At 41.6% G+C, this 19,679-nt stretch overlaps 1 protein-coding gene across 1 annotated transcript; it reads left to right on the top strand.

The window, feature by feature from the left end:
- The first annotated feature begins 847 nt into the window (after positions 1-847).
- LOC122746295 (40S ribosomal protein S12-like) lies at positions 848-1,246 on the top strand. Its single transcript, XM_043991789.1, has one exon. It carries the CDS (start codon positions 848-850, stop codon positions 1,244-1,246), a length of 399 nt encoding a protein of 132 aa, XP_043847724.1.
- Positions 1,247-19,679: the final 18,433 nt, after the last annotated feature.

Genomic DNA, 19,679 nt, shown 5'->3' with positions numbered 1-19,679 from the left:
GAGTTTTACAATTTCAGGTGAAAACCAGTCTCCTTAAGAACCAAATCAGGGGCAGCTAGGTGGCACAGTGGATGGAGCACCGGCCCTGGAGTCAAATCCAGCCTCAGACACTTGACACTTACTAGCTGTGTTAACCCTCATTGCCCCCCCCCCAAAAAAAAAAACAGAAGAAGAAGAAGAAACGGAAACAAGAGCTCCTCCCAAAATTGCCATTCAAACAGGAAGGTTCCCAGTATGTTGTGTAGACAACCTCCACCCACACCCCATGGAGAATTGACAGGCGCAGATGGATAAAGGTTGTACAGAATTGCCACGGGTGGCTTGGGAAAGCAACAGGTTGTGAGCTGCATCCCTGGAGAGATGGACTCCATGGACAAGACTGTGCACGCATCCAAGCATTTGGGGAAGCCCTGAAAAAAAGGAGCCTGTGTGGGGGACTCCATTCCTTGGCTCCAAACTGCAGGACACCTTTCACAATGAAAGAGTAAGTGTGCCTTTTCCAGGTCTCCTTCATCCCTCTCAGCTCCAGCTGAAAATGGCCAGACAGCCTCAGAGTGCAGAAGATCCAGGAGGGCAGCAGCTCTTCTCTGTTGCTATGATACCATTCCTCAGCACTAAGTAAGAGGCCCTGCAGAGAGACCAAGCATGGCAAGAGCAGAGAGCATGAGGGAAACTTTGCTCTGACAGAAAGAGAACAGTGTCAGGCTTGTTCTGAGTTTAAAGCACACATTTAACCCTGTGTTTCAGGAAGAAGTTTGGTAGCATTCAAAGAACATTGTCCTCTTTCCCTGTTGCCACAGAGGCTCCTGGGTGTTTTCAATATTCAGCTTCACCGTGAACCCCTGCCATGGCCGAGGAAGGCGTTGCTGCTGGAGGTGTAATGGACGCTAACGCCACTCTACAAGAAGTGCTGAAGACCACATTCATCCATGATGCTCCAGCTCGCAGAACTCATGGAGCTGCCAAAGCCTTGGACAAACACCAAGCCCATCTTTGTGTTCTGGCTTCCAACTGTGATGAACCCATGGATGTAAAATTGGTTGAAGCCCTGTGTGCTGAGCACCGAATTAACCTGATCAAGGTTGATGACAACAAGAAGCTGGGTGAATGGGTAGGCCTCTGTAAAAGTGACAAAGAGGGAAAGCCCCACAAAATGGTTGGCTGCAGTTGCATTGTTGTTAAAGACTATGGCAAGGAATCTCAGGCCACAGATGTCATTGAAGAATATTTCAAATGCAAGAAATGAGTAAATAAAAACCTTGGTCTGATTTGAAAGACAGAAAAAAGAAGAACATTGTGCTTTCTCAGGGGCAACTCTGAGAAATAACATCCTGTTCTTAATCATTCCAGGACCTAACTCATTATCTATTTGCAGCACCTGTCAAAGATACATATATGCATATACTTGCATATATGTATACAAATATATGCATATGTGTTTATACTTCTATCCAGACGTGTATATGTATATATGATTTTACAAATTATGTGTTTTCTTTATATGTATATTGTACAATATATGTGTATGTATGCATATATCCAGATGGGAAGAAAGAAAGACAGGAGGGAGAGAGGCAGGGAGGGAGAGAGGGAAGAAGGAAGGAAGGAAGGAAGGAAGGAAGGAAGGAAGGAAGGAAGGAAGGAAGGAAGGAAGGAAGGAAGGAAGGGTGAGTGGATGGATGGATGGATGGATAAGCTTTATGGTTGCCCATTCATCAAAACATTCTAGCCTGAGCAACAGGCATTCTTTATTCACTGGTTGGGGCAGCTAGGTGACTCAGTGGATAGAGGACAAGGCTTGGAATCAAGAAGGCCTGAGTTCAAATTTGACCTGATACTTAATAGCTATGTAACCCTGAGCAAGTCACTTAACCACTGCCTCCATCCATTTCTATAAATGGGAATAATACTAAATATGTAAATGAGATCATAATAGCACCTACCTACCAGAATTTTTGCAAGGATCAATTGAGATATTTGTAAAGTGCTTGGCACAGCACCTGGAACATAGTAGGCCCTATAAAAACAGGCACTATAAAAATCATTATCATTATCACCTTCAATATTCCTCCATGAATAGTTAGACCATACTCTGTCACAGAGGAGGCTTGCAACTCCCACATTCATTCATGACCCCCACATTCGCTTGCAACCCTTACATTGGCTCATGACCCCCAATTTAAGAAGCTTTGACCTACAGAGACTCTCTCTTTGACTGGGACTCTGAGTCTGATCTCCACCAAGACAGTAGTGACCGTAGGTGATCCTGTTCTGTGTCTCATTGGATATGAATGATCAGAGGGTTATTGAACAAGGTCGCCTCCACTATTGTATCTTCCAAAATAACTTGCATAATTTTGCCCCAGATAAGGAAGATACTTCATTAGGGGACATTCTTGATGGGACATTTTGCTTTGCCAAATCACCTGCTATATTTTTATGGTCTAGAAGCAAAAAAGGGCCAGTTCTATATTTTTCAGTTATTTGCACAATGTACTTTACTATAGAATATAACTTGTGAACAATCATTCTTTCAGCCAATCAACAAACATTTATTAAGCACTTAGTATGCTGCAGGCATTGTGCTGGGTACTGAGCATACCAAGAAAAGAGTATCTGAGTGAGCTCAGATAGACAGTACAAATGAAAAATCATCTGAAAGAAGGTTTCCTTCTCTATTCCCTTCTATTGCCTTTCCCTCAAGCTTCTCCTTAAAATAATACTTCATCTTTAAATGTCTATTTTTTTCAGGTGATAGTAAATGATTTAGTCATTGAATGCTAGAGTTTGAATAATTAAAATTAAGACTCGCCCAAAGGGTGAAGTGGATGGTGGATGAAGTAGGCCACAGATTTATTTCTTACAGACAAGGAAACATGAAAGAGAAGCATTGTTAATAGACATGGTCAGGGAAAAATGGGCAAGTCACCAACTGAGAGCAAGTGATAATGAATTGGCAGCTCCACTGGTCACCTTGAGATGTCACTAGAACTCATGGGAGTCTCTCAACATATGGGGTAGACATGGAAAGATGTGGACAAGAGTGACGTGGGGTGGGTGGACATGGATGAGCCGTGAGCTACATCGCGAGAGAAATTGCCCCTATCTTCACGATTGCAGATCCACTGGAGGGCAGGAGAGGCTTAGGAGCCAGAAATGCAGAGTGTTTGTGTTCCTTCTGAACCTTTTTTCTTTCTTTCCAGCCCAATCTTTTCTTTGGGCTGTAACATTTTTATTATGCCATGGTTTGTCGATTTTTAAGTAGCCTTTTAATAAAGAATAAAACTGTTCCTCAGAGGACCTTTAAAATTGAGTTCTCCTTTAAAAGAAAGGGGGGGTGGATAAAAATCCATGTAAATATATAGAAATAGCTATCACTATCAGATGCTATGTGGACCTAGGATTTCATCGGTATAGGGAATACCTAGTGAGATAGCACTTCTTGCCTATTGTGAGAAAATTATTAATAACAGGGGTTTGGGGACTCCCAGAGGCCTCTGCTGAGAAAGCCTGGCCTGGCCTTTCTTGTTTGTTTGGTTTGTTTTTTTTTAGTGAGGCAATTGGGGTTAAGTGACTTGCCCAGGGTCACACAGCTAGTAAGTGTTAAGTGTCTGAGGCCGGATTTGAACTCAGGTACTCCTGACTCCAGGGCCGGTGCTCTATCCACTGCACCACCTAGCTGCCCCTGGCCTGACCTTTCTTAAGGCCAGCCCAGAGTCAGGAAGTTACCTCACTCAAAACCACCCTTACCTGAAAGCCTTGTTCCTGCCAGAGGGTCTGTTCTCTGGGCTCTGACTTCAGCACGCACTGCGCCAAACCACCCTCAAATCCAGTAAACCAATAGATTTGAATGATGCTGGCCAATGAGCTTTAAGCAGTGTGTGAGGGCCACCTCTTGACCTTCCCTCAGGGAGCTTACACTGGCTGATCACGCTCTTGGCCTGGGAACTCAGAAGGGGAGCCACGTGGCCCAGTTCTCTCTCTCTCCTCCCCTAGATCCTAACTAGGCTTTCCTATCTTTCAGAGCCATGTGTGCTCCCTTTACTAATATTTAATATGCTTTAATAAGTGCTTAATGCCCCCCAAACTGGTGTAGTAGCCTCTAATTTCTAAGTAACATAGGTATGATAAACCCCAGCTACGTTCCCTGAACTTGGGACAATTATAGAGCGACCACATTTAATTTTACTCACTACACAATGCAGATTGGCACAGGCTCTGTCATTTGAAGTCTCAGAAGTTGCCTGGGACACTGAGACATTAAGGGACTTGCCCAGGGTCACAGGGCCAGTTGGTGACAGAGGTGAGACATAAACCCAAGTTTTCCTCACTCAGAGGCCAGCTCTATTCTCCCTCCACTACTATCTCTGTACAGGTAAAGAAATAAAGGTCTATAGAAATAGAAAACAGATGGAAAGATACAGAAGTAGAATACATGGTAAAGCTTTTGGAACGTGTGCTGGTCTGATCAGCCACCGGGCACTGACCCCAACATGCTGATGTCATTTTTGTCCTCTCTCAATATGAAGGACAATCACCAACCATATGCATGTGAGTATGCAAATATATATATACACATATACATATACATATGCTATATATACATATACAGCTATTTTATGCATTGCTGGCCACAGAAAACCTTTTTATAGAGAAATACAGCTCTGTGTGTGTGTGTGTGTGTGTGTGTGTGTGTGTGTGTGTGTGTATATGCTCCTGGACACAACTGGCTTAGAGACCTCAGGACATAGCTTTAGCAGCTGACTAGGCCCAGTGGCCGTCGGTAAGTTGCGTCACCCTCATTTTTCATCTGGATAAACCTAGCAGAAGTTTGTGCTGTCACTCCCTAACTTCACGCCCTCTTCAAAACAAACTCAGAGTGGCTGCTTCCTTCTGAAATGCTCAACAACACATTAGACACGACATCTCCATTTGTTCCGATTAGACTATAGTATAACCTAGAGTATTTCTCATAAACCATATTGTCAGTGACATTCTCTTTCCTCTCCTTGCCTTTGCTGCTCTTAAAATTGCTTTTAGCTCTCCATCACTTCGAGTGTGGAACAGCAATCTACTAAGTGGCAACCTGGAGAAATCAGACCGAAAAGATTTCTTTTTCTACCTAGTAAGAAAGGGAGTGGAGAGAGAGGGTTCGAGAAATGAAAAAAAAACTTTTTAATGTATTATTTGTGTAGTGGTGGTGGTGGGGATGGGGATGGGGATGGGGATGGGGATGGGGATGACCACCTAGCATTCATATAACCCTTCAAGGTTTGCAAAGCACTTTACATATATTATCTCATTTTATCCTCACAATAATGATAGGAGGTGGGGTGCTGTTATTATCCCAGTTTTACAGTTGAAGGGACTATTATTCCCATTTCGCAGATTAAGAAAAAGAAGATCAAAGAGCGTTTGTGCCCAAGGTAAATGTTGCAGCTGAGGGTTCCAACTGGGGTCTCTCCTGACTCTCATCTCAGAATGTTTCTCACTCTACCATCCTCCTTCTCACTTGACTGATAATATAAAATTTCTATTACCATTTCAGAATTGCTTATCTTCTCTTTTTTTGTCAGACTTGTGATTTCCTGCTTGTAGAGGATGGATGAGAAAACTCCAGCTATCCATGCAAATCAACACCTGCTTTGCAGTTTATTGCTTTAGAGAGATGCTTGAGGAACTGAGAGATTAAGTCAAGTCACCAAGCTATTACTAGGACCTACTATGTGCCAGGCACTGGGCTAAGCTCTAGGGATACAAAGAAAGGTAAACATGGTCCCTGCCTTGGAGGAGCTCAGAGTCTCCTGGGGTAAAGAGATGAAAATGACGTTAAAGTGAATCTCCCATAGTTAGTTGTTATTGCTCAGTCATTTCAGTTGTGTCCTATTCTTCATGACCCCACTTGGGGTTTTCTTGGCAGACGTACTGCAGTGATTTGCCATTTCCTTCTCTAGTTCATTTTACAGATGATGAACTGAGACAAACAAGGTTAAGTGACATGCCCAGGGTTATGAAGCTAGTAATTGTCTGAGGCCAGATTTGAACTTGGGTCTTTCTGACTACAGGCCTGGCACTCTATCCACTAGCTGCCCTTCCTATGGTTAAGCATTCAGCATATTACAAAGACAGGACTACATCATTCCACTGAACCACATTATTTCTCTTTTTAAAAAAGATATGTTTAAAAAAACACAATAATGGGTCAGTCATTTGACAAGGTGAGGACCTCCAGACCAGAAGGAATGTTCCCAGCACCCAGAGTGGGCCCCCTTATAACAAGACATGATGTGCACCCAAAGGAGGCAAGCATCGATGGGTTGCAACCTACATCCTTTGAGGGGATACCCACATTGATGAGATCACATACCCATTAGAACACTGGAGAATAAATATAGTCATTCATAAACATATTTATAATGATGTGCCAATTTTCTAGTTGGAATCTACACCCCATAATGCCTAATAGTCACATGTCACAGGGTGAGAATGAAACCAAGAACTAATTATAATAGAATTATATTAATGACAACTTCCATTTTTACTTCCTTTAGCTATCCTCAGAGAGCTCAGCCTGACAGCCACACTGCAGGAGGTTTAAACTTTAATTAAAAAATGCACAAAGCTAAAAGAAAAATGAGGAGAATTAGAGAACGTTATGAAGCTAGTGCTTATTTTGAATGAGTTCAATGAGTCCTCTAAGGACATCTATGGCTCTAAACCAGGCTCACAAGTGAGAGATCAATCTGCTGAATAGCCGTCCATTAAGTAATCAACCTTGGGGCTGTGAATAATAATCCAGGATCGATTTTTAGGTAAGGTGTATCACCAGAATTCACCCTGCTAAGGGTACAAATTTTAAAAAATTCCATTAGCCGAAGGTATTGCCATTTGAAAATCAGGTTGTATTTATATCCCAAAAGATTGCTGGGACCACTTCATTTACTTATGCCCCCATAAAAATGTATTATAAAAATGGCATTCAATCAAAGGCAAAGTGATTTCATGCAATAGAGCTGATAAACCAAGGGGCATGCTAAATTAACAAAACATATGAGCATTCAATAAGAACTTACTCCCTTTGTCTGAATGTCTTGATGATGGATTCTGCTATTTACTATTTAGGGAGTACACCCAAGAATTTGTTTGGGAGATACATATATATATATATATATATATATATATGTGTGTGTGTATATATGTATGCCATATATGTATATGTATCAATGTGCCCAGTAATGTTTAATTATGAATAAGGCTAACTCACAGAAAGCTACACTCCAAGTGTAGGTAAAAAATGGAAATAGATGGTGACATGGCTAAAGTGGAAATTTGTTTTGCATGTCTATGCATATTTATTATGGTTGTAATTTTTCTTGTCTTCTCAATAGGCAAGAGAGGGAGAAAGTAGGGAGAGGAAATAAAATACAATTGAATTTTTAAAAAATATTTTAAAGAAACGGATGGAGTGGGTAAGAGGCAAGGACAAGTGTCAAAAGCCAGATGATGGTTTTATGTATTGGATTAAGTGACTATTAAATCAACCATGAGTTCTGTGCAAAAATATACTCTTCAATAGGAAGCTTTAAGTAGAGATGTTTGCATTAAACAGCTCAAATCCACATTTGTGCAGACATATCCATAATCAAAAAGCATTTATTAGGTGCCTATAGTATGTCAGGCATTGAAATATTCACTAGAGATAGGAAGACAAAATGGCAACAGTTGCTGTCCTTAATGAGCTTAGAATCTAGATAGAGAAAACAACATGTCTATATACATAAATATGGACAAGAAAGATAACAGATAAGTTTGAGATGAAGGCACTAGCAAGTGAAGGAGGGAAGATCAGGAAAGATTTCAGGCAGAAGGTAGCATTTGAACTGAGCCTAAATAGAAACTAGGAGTTATAAGAGATAGGGTTGAGGAAGAAATACACTTCAGGCATGGAGAGGGAAAGGGAGGCAGGGAGAGACAATGGAAAAGCAATAGTAGAAAAGTGGAATGTTGAGTATGAGAGGCAGTAAAAAAGAGAAAAGGATAATATGGCGGACCAGTGTTCATAAACAAGAATAATGGGTAATACAATTAAGAAGATAGGCTGGGGTCCTTAAATGCCAAATGAAGGAATTCAGGTTTGGTCTTTGAAGTAACAGAGAGCCACTGAAATTTATGGAGTAAGGGAATGGCACGATCAGACTTGTACTTTAGGAAAATCATTTTATCAATTGTGTGAAGGATGGAGTGTTGAGGGCAGCATCAGGGAGATGCCTAAGGATGCTATCACCATGGCCCAAGTGAGAGGCTAGAGAAGCCTAAATTGAGGTAGCAGCTGCGTTAGTGGAGATAAGGGGATGAGAGAGATATTGTAAAGGTGGGAACAAGAAGATTTTGTCTCTAATTAAAATATATGGGATGAGTGAGAAGTCAAGGATAACACCAAGATTGTTCATTTGGAGGACTGGAAGGATGATAATGTTGTTTCTAATAATAGGAAGTTTGGTAAGAAAGTATAGTTTAGGGGAGAAAAGAGAATGAGTTGTTTTATACAGGTTGGATTTGAGATGTCTCTGGGGCATCCAGTTGGAAATAGGCAGTTGATAATGCAAGATTGGTGCTTAAAATAGAGAAGAAGGCTGGTATATTGATCTGGGAGTCATCTGCACAAAGATGATAATTGATTCCATGGGAACCGATGTGGTCAATTAGGAAGAGATTATAGAGAGAAGAGGACCCAGAATGGAGCCTTGGAACACATCCACGATTGGGGGCATGATATGGATGATAGATAATCCAGCAAGAGACAAGAGTGTTCATACAGGTGTGGGGAGAAGAGAGAGCCATGTTACAAAAAGCCAGAGAGGAGGGAGTTTTCAGGAGGAAAGAATGATCAATAGTGTCAAACGTAGATGAGACCTTAAGAATAATAAACTTTAAGAAAAGAAAATCAAATTTGGTAATCAAGAAATCATTGTATCTTTAAAGAGAGAAATTTCAGTTGAGAGATAAGGTTGGCAACCAGATTACAAAGGACTGAGGAGTAAAGAAAATGAGTCAAGGTGTGTAAATGGCTTTTTCAAGAAGTTTCACTGATCAAAAGAGTAGTGATAAAGTATGATAGCCTGAGTAGATGATAGGATTTAGTAAAAGTTTGGAGTTTTTAAAGATGGTGGCAGTTCAAACCTGTATGTAGACAGGAGTAAAGAAGATAGGAGGCAAAAAGTAAAACTTGGCAGGGGAGGGACAGTTATCAAGGGGACACTCTTCATCATCAGGGCCTGGAGCAAAGGAAGCAAGAATGGGAGCTGATGTCAGGGGGTTGTAAGATGTAGAGAAGGGGAGAAGAGGAAGTTTACCCCCATACTCTCTATTTTCTTTTTTTTTAAGTGAGGCAATTGGTGTTAAGTGACTTGCCCAGGGTCACACAGCTAGTAAGTGTTAAGTGTCTGAGGCCGGATTTGAACTCAGGTACTCCTGACTCCAGAGCCAGTGCTCTATCCACTGCGCCACCTAGTTGCCCCAACACACTCTCTATTTTCTCAGCAAAATGTAATGCTAGCTGAGCTCCTCAGCTGAAAGAGTCAGTAGGGTGGGTTGCACAGGAGGCTTAAAGTGAGAATAGAAGGCTTGGAACAGTCACCATGAAGAAGGAATTAAAGAATTGGTCAAAGAGAAATAAAAGAATTGCTTTACTGAAGTGGTTACCCAGTTGAGATTAGAAAATAACAATCTAGAGGGAACCCAGTTGACTTGGTTGCATGGCTTCTTCCATTTCCATTCAGCAACATGTGAATAAGAGTAGGAAGTGCAGATAGTGGGAGTGATACAGCACTGGGGGTTTAGTGAGGCATGAGAAGTTATAGGACCAAGGACTTCCATTGTCGAGATTAGTAGAGAGGTCAACTGTTTAAGTAACAGGTCAAGGTTGGAAAGAAAGGCGAGAGCATTGGCTGAAGGAGCCTTGAAGAGTGTAGGGATTGTAGCCGGTGGTGAGGAGGCATTTGGAGAGATGGAGTGAGAGGAGGCTGTGATCAGATTCAGGAATTTCAGAATTCCATAGACATGGAATAATTAAAGGTAACAGCAAGATCAAGAATATGACCATCCCTATGGAGCTCAGGAGGAATGAAGAGGCAGGACTTGTTAAGTGAGTAGACTGAGAAATTGGCAAATGAATGTGTTTGAGAGAACATCAAAACATAATTTGAGGGGCAGCTAGGTGGCACAGTGGATAGAGCACCAGCTCTGGAGTCAGGAGTACCTGAGTTCAAATCCGGCCTCAGACACATAACACTTACTAGCTGTGTGACCCTGGGCAAGTCACTTAACCCCAATTGCCTCACTAAAAAAAAAAAAAAAAACATAATTTGAAATTGCCCAGTACATCAGGTCCCGGCATGGGGAGAACACTGTGAACCAGATACTGATTAACCTTGAAAAAGATGGGGGAGAATAATCTGGGAGCTGGGAGATAGCAGACACTTGGATCTGGATTAGCGTGTTGAACGTAGACAAAGTGAACCTTGAAGGAGAATGTGCTGATGTGCAGAAACACTTTTGCTTGGTTCATTTATGAAGACTCCAAGCTTAATATAAGTAAATAATGTGATAGAGAACCACTTAAAAACTTATACATGATTTCAGGCTGCAAGAAGACAGGAATAACTTTCAGAAATAAGGAGAGAAGACAGGCAGGACTCTAATCTAGTCAGAACCCACCTGAATGTTACACTCAGTTTGGGGAGCCACATTTTAGAAAATGGTGGTACTTCATGTATCATCCAGAGAAGGGTTATCAGTATAGTGAAAGTACTTAGACTGCAGGAGGAAATGGGATAGCATAAAAAAGAGATCCATTTCTGCCTCTCTGGACATTCTTCCCCACCATGTCCCAGCAGCCTTCTCCCCAGGAAGGTCCATCCATCCCTTGTGTCCTTCTCACCCAGACCCTGGTTGGTTCCTCCTGGAATGTCCACATTTAAAGAAGTTCCCAGATCAGCCATTTTCACTCCTTCATTCCTTTCCAGGCCCCATTCTAGACACTGTCTACTTCTTCCTCAACCATGCCTCCCAAACTCATTCCTCCTTCCTCTGCCTTCTCCCAAAGCATATCCCTTTTAAGCTTCCTTTTTTGTCTTCTGCTATTAGAATGTAAGCCCTTAAGTGCTGTGACTGTCTTTCTTTTGGCAGAGAAAGGCTTCCTAAGAACTACAGAATTACAAATCCCAGAATGCACTGCCTAGATAGGTACAAATTAAACAGAAGCAGGATGACCTTTTAACAGGATGTTGGGAATGGACTAGGTGACCTCTGGAGGTCTTTCCAATTCTGAGACTACATTTCTTTGATTCAATAATCAATCAATAAACATTTTAAGCACCTAGTATGTGCCAGACATTATGCTAAATACTGGGATACAAAAAGAGGCAAAAGACAATCTCTTCGCTCAAGAAGCTTACAAATCTAATGGGGGGAGGGAGACAGCATGCAAACAAATATATACAAAACAAGTTATGTAGAGAATAAATAGGAAATAGTTCAAAGAGAGAAGGTGCTAGAATTAAAAGGGATTGAAAAAAGGCTTCCTGTAGAAGGTAGGATTCCTAAACATTTTAAAGAATGAGTTCAGAAATTGTGGGGCTTTTGTTAACTTCTTTAAAATTTGTTACAGAGGCAGTGTAGCATAAGGAGATCTAGATTCAAATTCCACCATAGGCACTGTGTGTCTGTGTGACCCTAGGCAAGTCATGTGCCCTATGTGGGCTTCAGACAACTAATTCATGTTGTTCTTCAGTCATGTCCAATTCTTCATTAACTCATTCAGGGTTTTCTGGGCAAAGATACTGCAGTGGTTCACCACATCCATCTCCAGATCATTTTACAGATGAGGAAATTGGGGCAAACAAGGTGAAGTGACTTGCCCAAGGTCACACAGCTAGCAAGTGCCTGCGGTCAAATTTGAACTCAGGTCTTCCTACCTCCAGAGCCAGTGCTCCATCCACTGTGCCACCTGGCTGTCCCAACCATCCCATAGGAGCTATCTACTAAGACATGGACAGGTTAGGATTCAGTTTCTGACATTCATGACTGAACAGACTGTGGACCTGTGATTTCACTGATATAGAGTACTAGTCTATAAAGAAAATCTCTGGGGGCAGCTAGGTGGCACAGTGGATAAAGCATGGGCCCTGGATTCAGAAGGGCCTGAGTTCAAATCTGACCTCAGACACTTGACACTTGCTAGCTGTGTGACCCTAGGCAAGTCACTTAACCCTCATTGCCCTGCCAAAAAAAGGAAAAGAAAGAAAATCTCTCTCCCAACATAGGTCAGCTTTTTCTCCACAAAATTTGACTATTTGAGGGTTGCCTAGAACATAAAGAGGTTTGCCCGGGTCACATAGTCACCGTATATCAGAGATGGTACTAGATGGGGAAGAGAGAAGCACACAGCATACAGGGAGAGCAAGACACGGAAGGGAAGACACACACAACTCAGGGGAAAAGAGAGAGAGACCCAGCATATTGTGGAAGAGACACACATGGGGAGAGAGACAAAGTGAGACAAAAGTGGAGAAAGACACAATGGAAGAGGGAGGGATAAGAAAGGAAAGTTCTCCATCTTTTATACCACATAGCATCTCACTCCTGACATCACATATTATTTACATTTTAATTCTTTTTCTTTTTTCTTTTCTTTTTTTTGTGGGGCAATGGGGAGTAAGTGACTTGCCCAGGGTCACACAGCTAGTAAGTGTCAAGTGTCTGAGGTCAGATCTGAACTCAGGTCCTCCCGAATCCAGGGCCTAGCTGCCCCCTACATTTTAATTCAATGGAAGTTTGGGTTTGGGATTTCTGATCCATATTTTTTTTAATTGCTGTGTTTTCAGACCCTAAACATAAAGTCAGCCTCATTTCTCACGGTGATACAATAGGAAGAGAGCTGAATTTAGAGCTGAGGGACCTGAGTTTGAATACCACCCACAGCCTCTGTGGACCTGAGCAAATCATTTACCTTCTTTGGGGCTCCATTTCCTCATATATAAAAATGAGGATTAGACCAGGTGTTCTCTAAAGTCTCTTCAAGTCCTGAATAAGTGTGATCCTATGAGAAGCACACAATAGGATCCTTTTCTACCTTTTCCTACATCTTCCTGGTGGTAGACTCTTCTGCCTCCTGAAATCCACCAGGACCAGTAATGAACTCCGAGCACAGAGTGAGACCCCCCACTTTTGGACATAGCTACTAATGCAGAAATTTGTTTTGCTTGTTTATGCATATTTGTTACAAAAGCTTCATACTTTCTATTCAATTGGGGGAAGGGAAGGGAAGGAAAGAAAATAATTAATTTTAAAATTAAAGTTAAATAAAACATGATGGAATTTGCAAACGCAGTCGTTTGGACTGAGGTGTGGAAGAGAAGCTTTATTTAGCATTCTTGTGCTGAAGAGCGTGTCCCAAAATGTTGATGCAAAATCCATCAAGTCGGCCTCCAAAAGGCACAGATGAATACAGGTTCCAAAGCCCGGGGAACCCTAAGCAACATTGACCGAGATGCTCTTTGCTTTAGTCCAATGAAGCTGCGAATCGTGAAGCGAATGTTATCATTCACCTAAAGAGGATTTGGAATGTTGGAGAGATTTTTAAATTAAACTCTGGCTCACAAGTGAGCATTGTAGTCACAGACAATGCATTGAATAGGTCTAAACTATAATGAAACCCTTCCTAGAGACGCTGGCAAAAATGCCCAGACTCATAAAATGCTGTGTTTGCCCTTTTCTGCCTCTTACAGATGTGCCAAGGTAAGAGGCCGAACAGCATCCAAATCCCCAGCTGTGGCTGCAGAGATGCAGGTTCAAGAGCCAAGGCCACCGTTTCCTCCAGAGGAAATTGTCACCCAATAGGATTTACTGGCAAGGGTTAGAACCAGCGAGTCCCCTCCCCACACACACATCTTCAGTTTCACACATCTCTTGCTCCTTGAAGAACTATTATTTCTCAATATCAACAGGAACTCACTCATCATCCCTTTTAACCTTCCAGTTTTTGGTAGGGATTCTTCTGCACTGTGGGTAATTAGCGCTGTGTAAGTAAATCATTAAAAACAATTTAAGCTGGTTGGGAAAGGGTCCTTTTTAATTTTTTTTTTTGGCAGCTCCCTGATAAAATGTTTAGAGTGAGTTAATTAGACAGATGTTCTTGCCTATGGGGGAAAAGTCATCTGTGATAATAGGTAGGGATACCTGCAACAGCTGGGACAATTATGTAAATAAGAAATGTAAACAACACAAAAGCCCTCCTGAACCATTTTGATGGGTTCATCTGCTCAAGATGCCAGTGAAGCTTTGTCCTCTTTTTAAAAAATGCTTCTAGGTGTCGTTGTGTAGTGATGGTGCTCTGGTCCCAGCATGAAGGAGCAGAAAGAGGAAGCGAGGATTGGGGAGAAAAGAAAGACGACATGGATCCTACTCTTTCTCTCTAACCTCTGCTTACCTCTGGCTCACTGTGGGTGCCGACTTTACATTTTATCTGTCTGCTCTCCATTGAATTTCAGATGCTTAATAAGAGGTCTGGTTATAAAATAATTAGCCGGGCTTGCGTGGGGTGCTTCTGGAAGCAGCATCTTTATAGTCTCACCACGTTCACCAGGGATCCTTCTCAATAACAGCAGCTAAGTATTGATAGCTGAGGAAGGGCAGAGAGACAAGGGAGAGGAAAAGATTCAGGGAGAGGGATACACCACACAGAGGGAGAGAGACACACTAGATGGGGAAGAGAGAGGCACATAGCATACAGGAAGAACAAGACACAGAAGGGAAGACACACACACACACACACACACACACACACACGCACAGCCTCAAACACAACTCAGGGGAAAAGAGAGAGAGACCCAGCATATTGTGGAAGAGACACACATGGGGAGAGAGACAAAGTGAGACAAAAGTGGAGAAAGACACAATGGAAAAGGTAGGCATAAGAAAGGAGAGAAGAGAATAAATAGGGGAGGATAAAGTGTCATCAACAGGCATTTATTAAGCACCTACTATATACCAGGCACTATGCTAAGTACTGCGAATATAAAGAAAGGCAAATATGTGTGTATGTGTATGTGTGTGTACATGTGTGCATTGTGTGTGTACATGGGTATGTGCATAGGTATGGGTATGTATATGTGTATATATGAACACACATACATACACATTCATATACACATGCATACACATACACATATTCATATACATACATATATATTCCTTGCTCTTTAGGAGCTTATAAGTTGATAAGAAAAAGATAAAAGAAGAGACATAGATTGACTAAGACAAGATGGGGGAAGAAGCAGAAGAGAGATAAAAGAGGAGAAGGGGAGGAGAGATAAGAGTCAAGTAAAATGAGAGACATAACAAGAGACAATGAAAGAAAGAAGAAAAATACAGAGTGGGCTGGTATTTTTTAATGGAGAAGATAGTAAGAAGGTAAGGAAATCTAAACAATGAATATTTAGGACTCGGAGTTATAGCCCTTTTTAATGTATGTGCTACCCGCCCCCCCAAAAAAAAACCCCTGTTTTTCAGCAATGGCTAAATTAGGACTGAGGATTAAAAGAAAAATTGCAGCTTTGGGGTTCCCTTGTCTCTTTCAAGTCCATTAGTAAAACACAATCATCAACGACTGCACGACCGGAGGCTTCTTAGAGGAAATGGAACTCAGTTTTCTGTTTGAAAGGCAAGCAATGTTGTGTCCATTAAAGGGGGGCTCTTCCCATCCTGTCCTTGCCAGCCCAAATCACTTAGAACATTCAACACTTGGGGGAAATTCGCTTCCTGAGGACTTGGAAGGAAAGACCGGCTTGTGGAGAGAGTTCACGTTCACACTCCTTTTCTAGCAGTCCTAGCTAAGCTTATCCATCAGCTCACCTCCATGGCATGTGGGCAAACTAACACCTCCTGCAGCCCATTCAGTTCAACTCAGCAAACATTTATTAGAGGCTTTCACCACATAAGGTACCTCGTTCAGTGCTAGGAAGATGATGTGGGCACTGCTGTCGATGAGCTTAAAATCTAATGGGGCACAAACCACAAAGAAATCCGACACAAGAGAGAGTGCAGCCAGTGCAGCCAGGATGAGGCAGGGGATCGCAGCTGCAGCAGCGATAGAAATGTGAGTCTTCATGCTCTCATCTGTCCCAGGGTTGGGGAAGAGAAGATACATGAAGTGCAGCTTATCTTGCCATCGATGCTGGTGCACGACAATCAAAGTGGTCCGTGTTTGGTGAGGTTTGTGGCATGTAGGGGCAAGTGACCAACTAGGGCTCTAGTAAAGGTCTAGAAGCTTATTATCTGTGTTGGGCTAAGGGTTCTTTCCTGTTTGCCTCCATATTGGTCTTGTGGAGTGCAGCTCCCTTTGTTGTTTGTAATCCCTTTGTTGTTTTGCCCACGTGCCATGGAGGTGAGCTGATAAATGAGCTTAGCTAGGAGTATTTATTAAATACCTACTATGTGACAGATACTGGAGCTAAACAATGAACTAGTCCCAGAATTGAATAGAAAGAAAGAAGGAAGGCTAGGTTACACTTGGGAAATTGTGCCGTGCTTTAAACGACCGAAGTAATAATAACTGGCTTTCCTAGAGTGCTCAAAGGCATGCTACAATGCTTTATCTTCATTTGAGCCTCACAACAGCCCCATGAAGTAGGTCTAGGTAGTTATCTCTCCATTTTAAAGATGAGGAGAAGTCTCAGAAAGGCTGAGGGATTGGCGCATGGACACACTGCTCATAAATATCAGAGGTAGGGGTAGAATCGGGATTTTCTTGACTATCCACCATGACACCTAGCCTCATAATTTCTTCATTAAAAAGTCATCAATATTCTTCTGGTGAAGCTAAAGGAGAGATATGTATAATACAGTGGAAAGAAGACTGACGTTGGAAAGACCTGGGTTCAGGCCTAGCCCCTGACTCATACTGACTGTGTGACCTCAGGCAAGTCTCTGAGGCCACCAGTAACAGAAATGCTGCTGAGCTGCATGGCAAGAAGGATTTCTGTGACAGAACTTCTTCCCACTGATGAAATCACAGACTTGGCTGAAAAAAAATGTTATATGGCTCTGAGTCATAGAATACTGGAGCATCTGAAGATTTAACGTTGTAAGTCATCTAAAGGGCAGTAGAGAGGCATGTGGTGGGCATGGATCCACTGTGACGTATAACCAATAAAAAATGGTTTGGGAGAAATGAAGTAGTGAGTACCATGCATCATACATCAGGGAGATATCATGAATCAGAGAGAGGTATCATGTATCAGAGAGAGATCCCATACGTCAGAAAGATATCATGTATCAGAGAGACATCATACATCAGAAAGATATGTATCAGAGAAAGATATACATAAGAGATATCATGAATCAGAGAGAGATATTCATCAGAGAGGTATTATGTATCAGAAAGAGATCTCATACATCAGAGATATGTATCAGAGATATACATCAGAGAGGTATCATGTATCAGAGAGAGATATCGTACATCAGAGAGAAATATCATGAAGATGTATCTACATCAGAGAAATATCACAAATCAGAGTGATATCATGCATCACAGAGATGTAGAAATGGAGGTGAGCCATTTATGTCCCTAACCTGTAGACAGTTTATTAGCATCAACATGATATCAAGAGAGTTAAAGAAAAAGAACCAACATGTTACTAGACACACACCCCCCCCCCATCCTTTCCCAATTCAGAATACTTGGTGCAGGGTGGGGAAAACAAACAGAGAGATGTCAAACAGTACCTGAAGGCACAGCTGGTGGTTTTTTGAGTGGTAACCTGTATATGAAGGTGAATTCCTGTGTCAATGAGACTATGTATAGATCCAAGTATCAGAGAGTAGTAATCTTTGGAGAAAAGACTGGATTTGAGCAATTAGTCAAAGGACGTAAAGGTAAGAGGGACTGGAAAAATCATCTAGCCCAAGTCCTTTGGAATGTACAGGTGAAAAAGTAAGGTTCAGAGGTTCAGAAAGCTCAGCCCAATGGTAATAGAACCAATATTTGGACCCAGGACCTCTGACCTCACTCCAGAGCTCCATTCACTCTATCACACTGGCTATCCTTGAAGAATCTGAACAGGTGAATAGGGAGAAGAATAGGCTTCTGAGATACATGTCAGAGGATGGAAGGGAAAAGGAAATAAGCCCAGACACAAAGGACAAAAGCATACTGCTTCAATAATAATAATAACAATAACAATAATATAGCATTATTGAACACTTTAAGATTTGCAATGTGTTTTGGATATGTTATCCCATTTGATACTGAAAACAATCGTTTAAGGTAAGTGCTATTACAAATAAAGAAACAGGCCAAGAGAGGTTTAAGTTCCTTGTCCATCCTTGTCTGAGGCAGGATTCAAATTCAAGTCTTCCAGGTTCCCAATCCAACACTCTCTCCCGGCTTCCAAGTTCATGAACCACACAAATTTGAACAAAGCCCCAATAATTCCATTATTAATGCTGTGACTAAGTGGTATCCTTATTTCCTTCTCCTATCCAGATGTCTGAATCCATGCTACTCTAGTCACTGGACAAAGGTCCCTTCCATCCCCTTAGTATTACTAATTTCTTTTGGGTTGGCAGTCTCCTAATTTTTGTAAATGCATCCAATTTTTGAGGAGAGTATATTTGTTTTATAGTAATGGCACTCAATTTATTATTGAATTTTGAAAGGCTCATTAATCATGTTTACTGATAACAGAATTATAAAATATTAGAGACAGAAGGCAATAGTTGACCAAGATCTCTTCCTTCTCTTTGGGTAACTTCTTCATGCTTGTCTGTGTGTTCTGGTAAAAAAATAAATAAAAAAGCAATGCTTTCAGAGGAGAGGTTGTACCCTTTTGATCCAAGGTCAACATGTGGCCTATGAATAATGATGGCCTAAGTCTTTTGCCTGTCTCTGCATTTTTGCTTTTACTGTAGGTGAAAGAGATTGGAAGCTACAACCTTATGACTAAATATCTTCTTGACTAGAAGAACTGTGGTTTGGAATCCCCTAAAACCCTATAGAAAATCTCTTAGCCTTTTACATGAGTCTTTGGCAGATGAGACCCAGCAAGTGTTTTGAAAGGTCAAGAGAGCAAACCAGAATATTTTAAAGTAGAGTTTGTGCTAGGTTTTTCAACCAGTCCAGAACTGATGACTGAGGAGCAAGCTTCAGGATTTATCCCAACAATAACTGAGACAAGGATTTATGCAGTAGCAAGACCCTATTTGGACAGGAACCCAATGAGACCAGTGCTAAACAGAAAACTCATTAAATCTGAGAACATTCTCCACAGAGAGAAAGGTAGAGTGTGCCCCTAAGGAGTGGGAGGGAAATGTTTAGACTTTTGTTCCTGCTAGATCTTCAGAGTAATAATCCCTTTGTAAAAACTAAATAATTCTTTGAAATAGTACTGGTCACTGGAATGAAGCCTCCTGCCAAAAGAATTAGAGAAAGACTACAATCCCTCAGGGTCACCCATTGATCCCCAAGGGAGAGATATAGCCAGTATAACTGGGGAAGAGTAAGGATGGAGTACCGCTTACAAGAAAAATAAATACCTGGGAGAGAAGGGAATTTTTAGCTAAGGGCATGGGGGAAAGCGGAACTAACATAGACAGAAGTCTTGAGTTAAGCTTTGAAGGGA

Source organism: Dromiciops gliroides, chromosome 3 (assembly GCF_019393635.1).
Source record: "Dromiciops gliroides isolate mDroGli1 chromosome 3, mDroGli1.pri, whole genome shotgun sequence".
In the NCBI taxonomy this organism is placed as follows: Eukaryota; Metazoa; Chordata; class Mammalia; order Microbiotheria; family Microbiotheriidae; genus Dromiciops; species Dromiciops gliroides.
Note: the sequence above shows the minus strand (reverse complement) of the source record. Positions and strands in the feature narration are given on the sequence as shown.

Excerpts from the sequence above, each read along its gene's own strand:
- LOC122746295 (XM_043991789.1), top strand. The coding sequence starts at position 848 with ATGGCCGAGGAAGGCGTTGCTGCTGGAGGTGTAATGGACGCTAACGCC.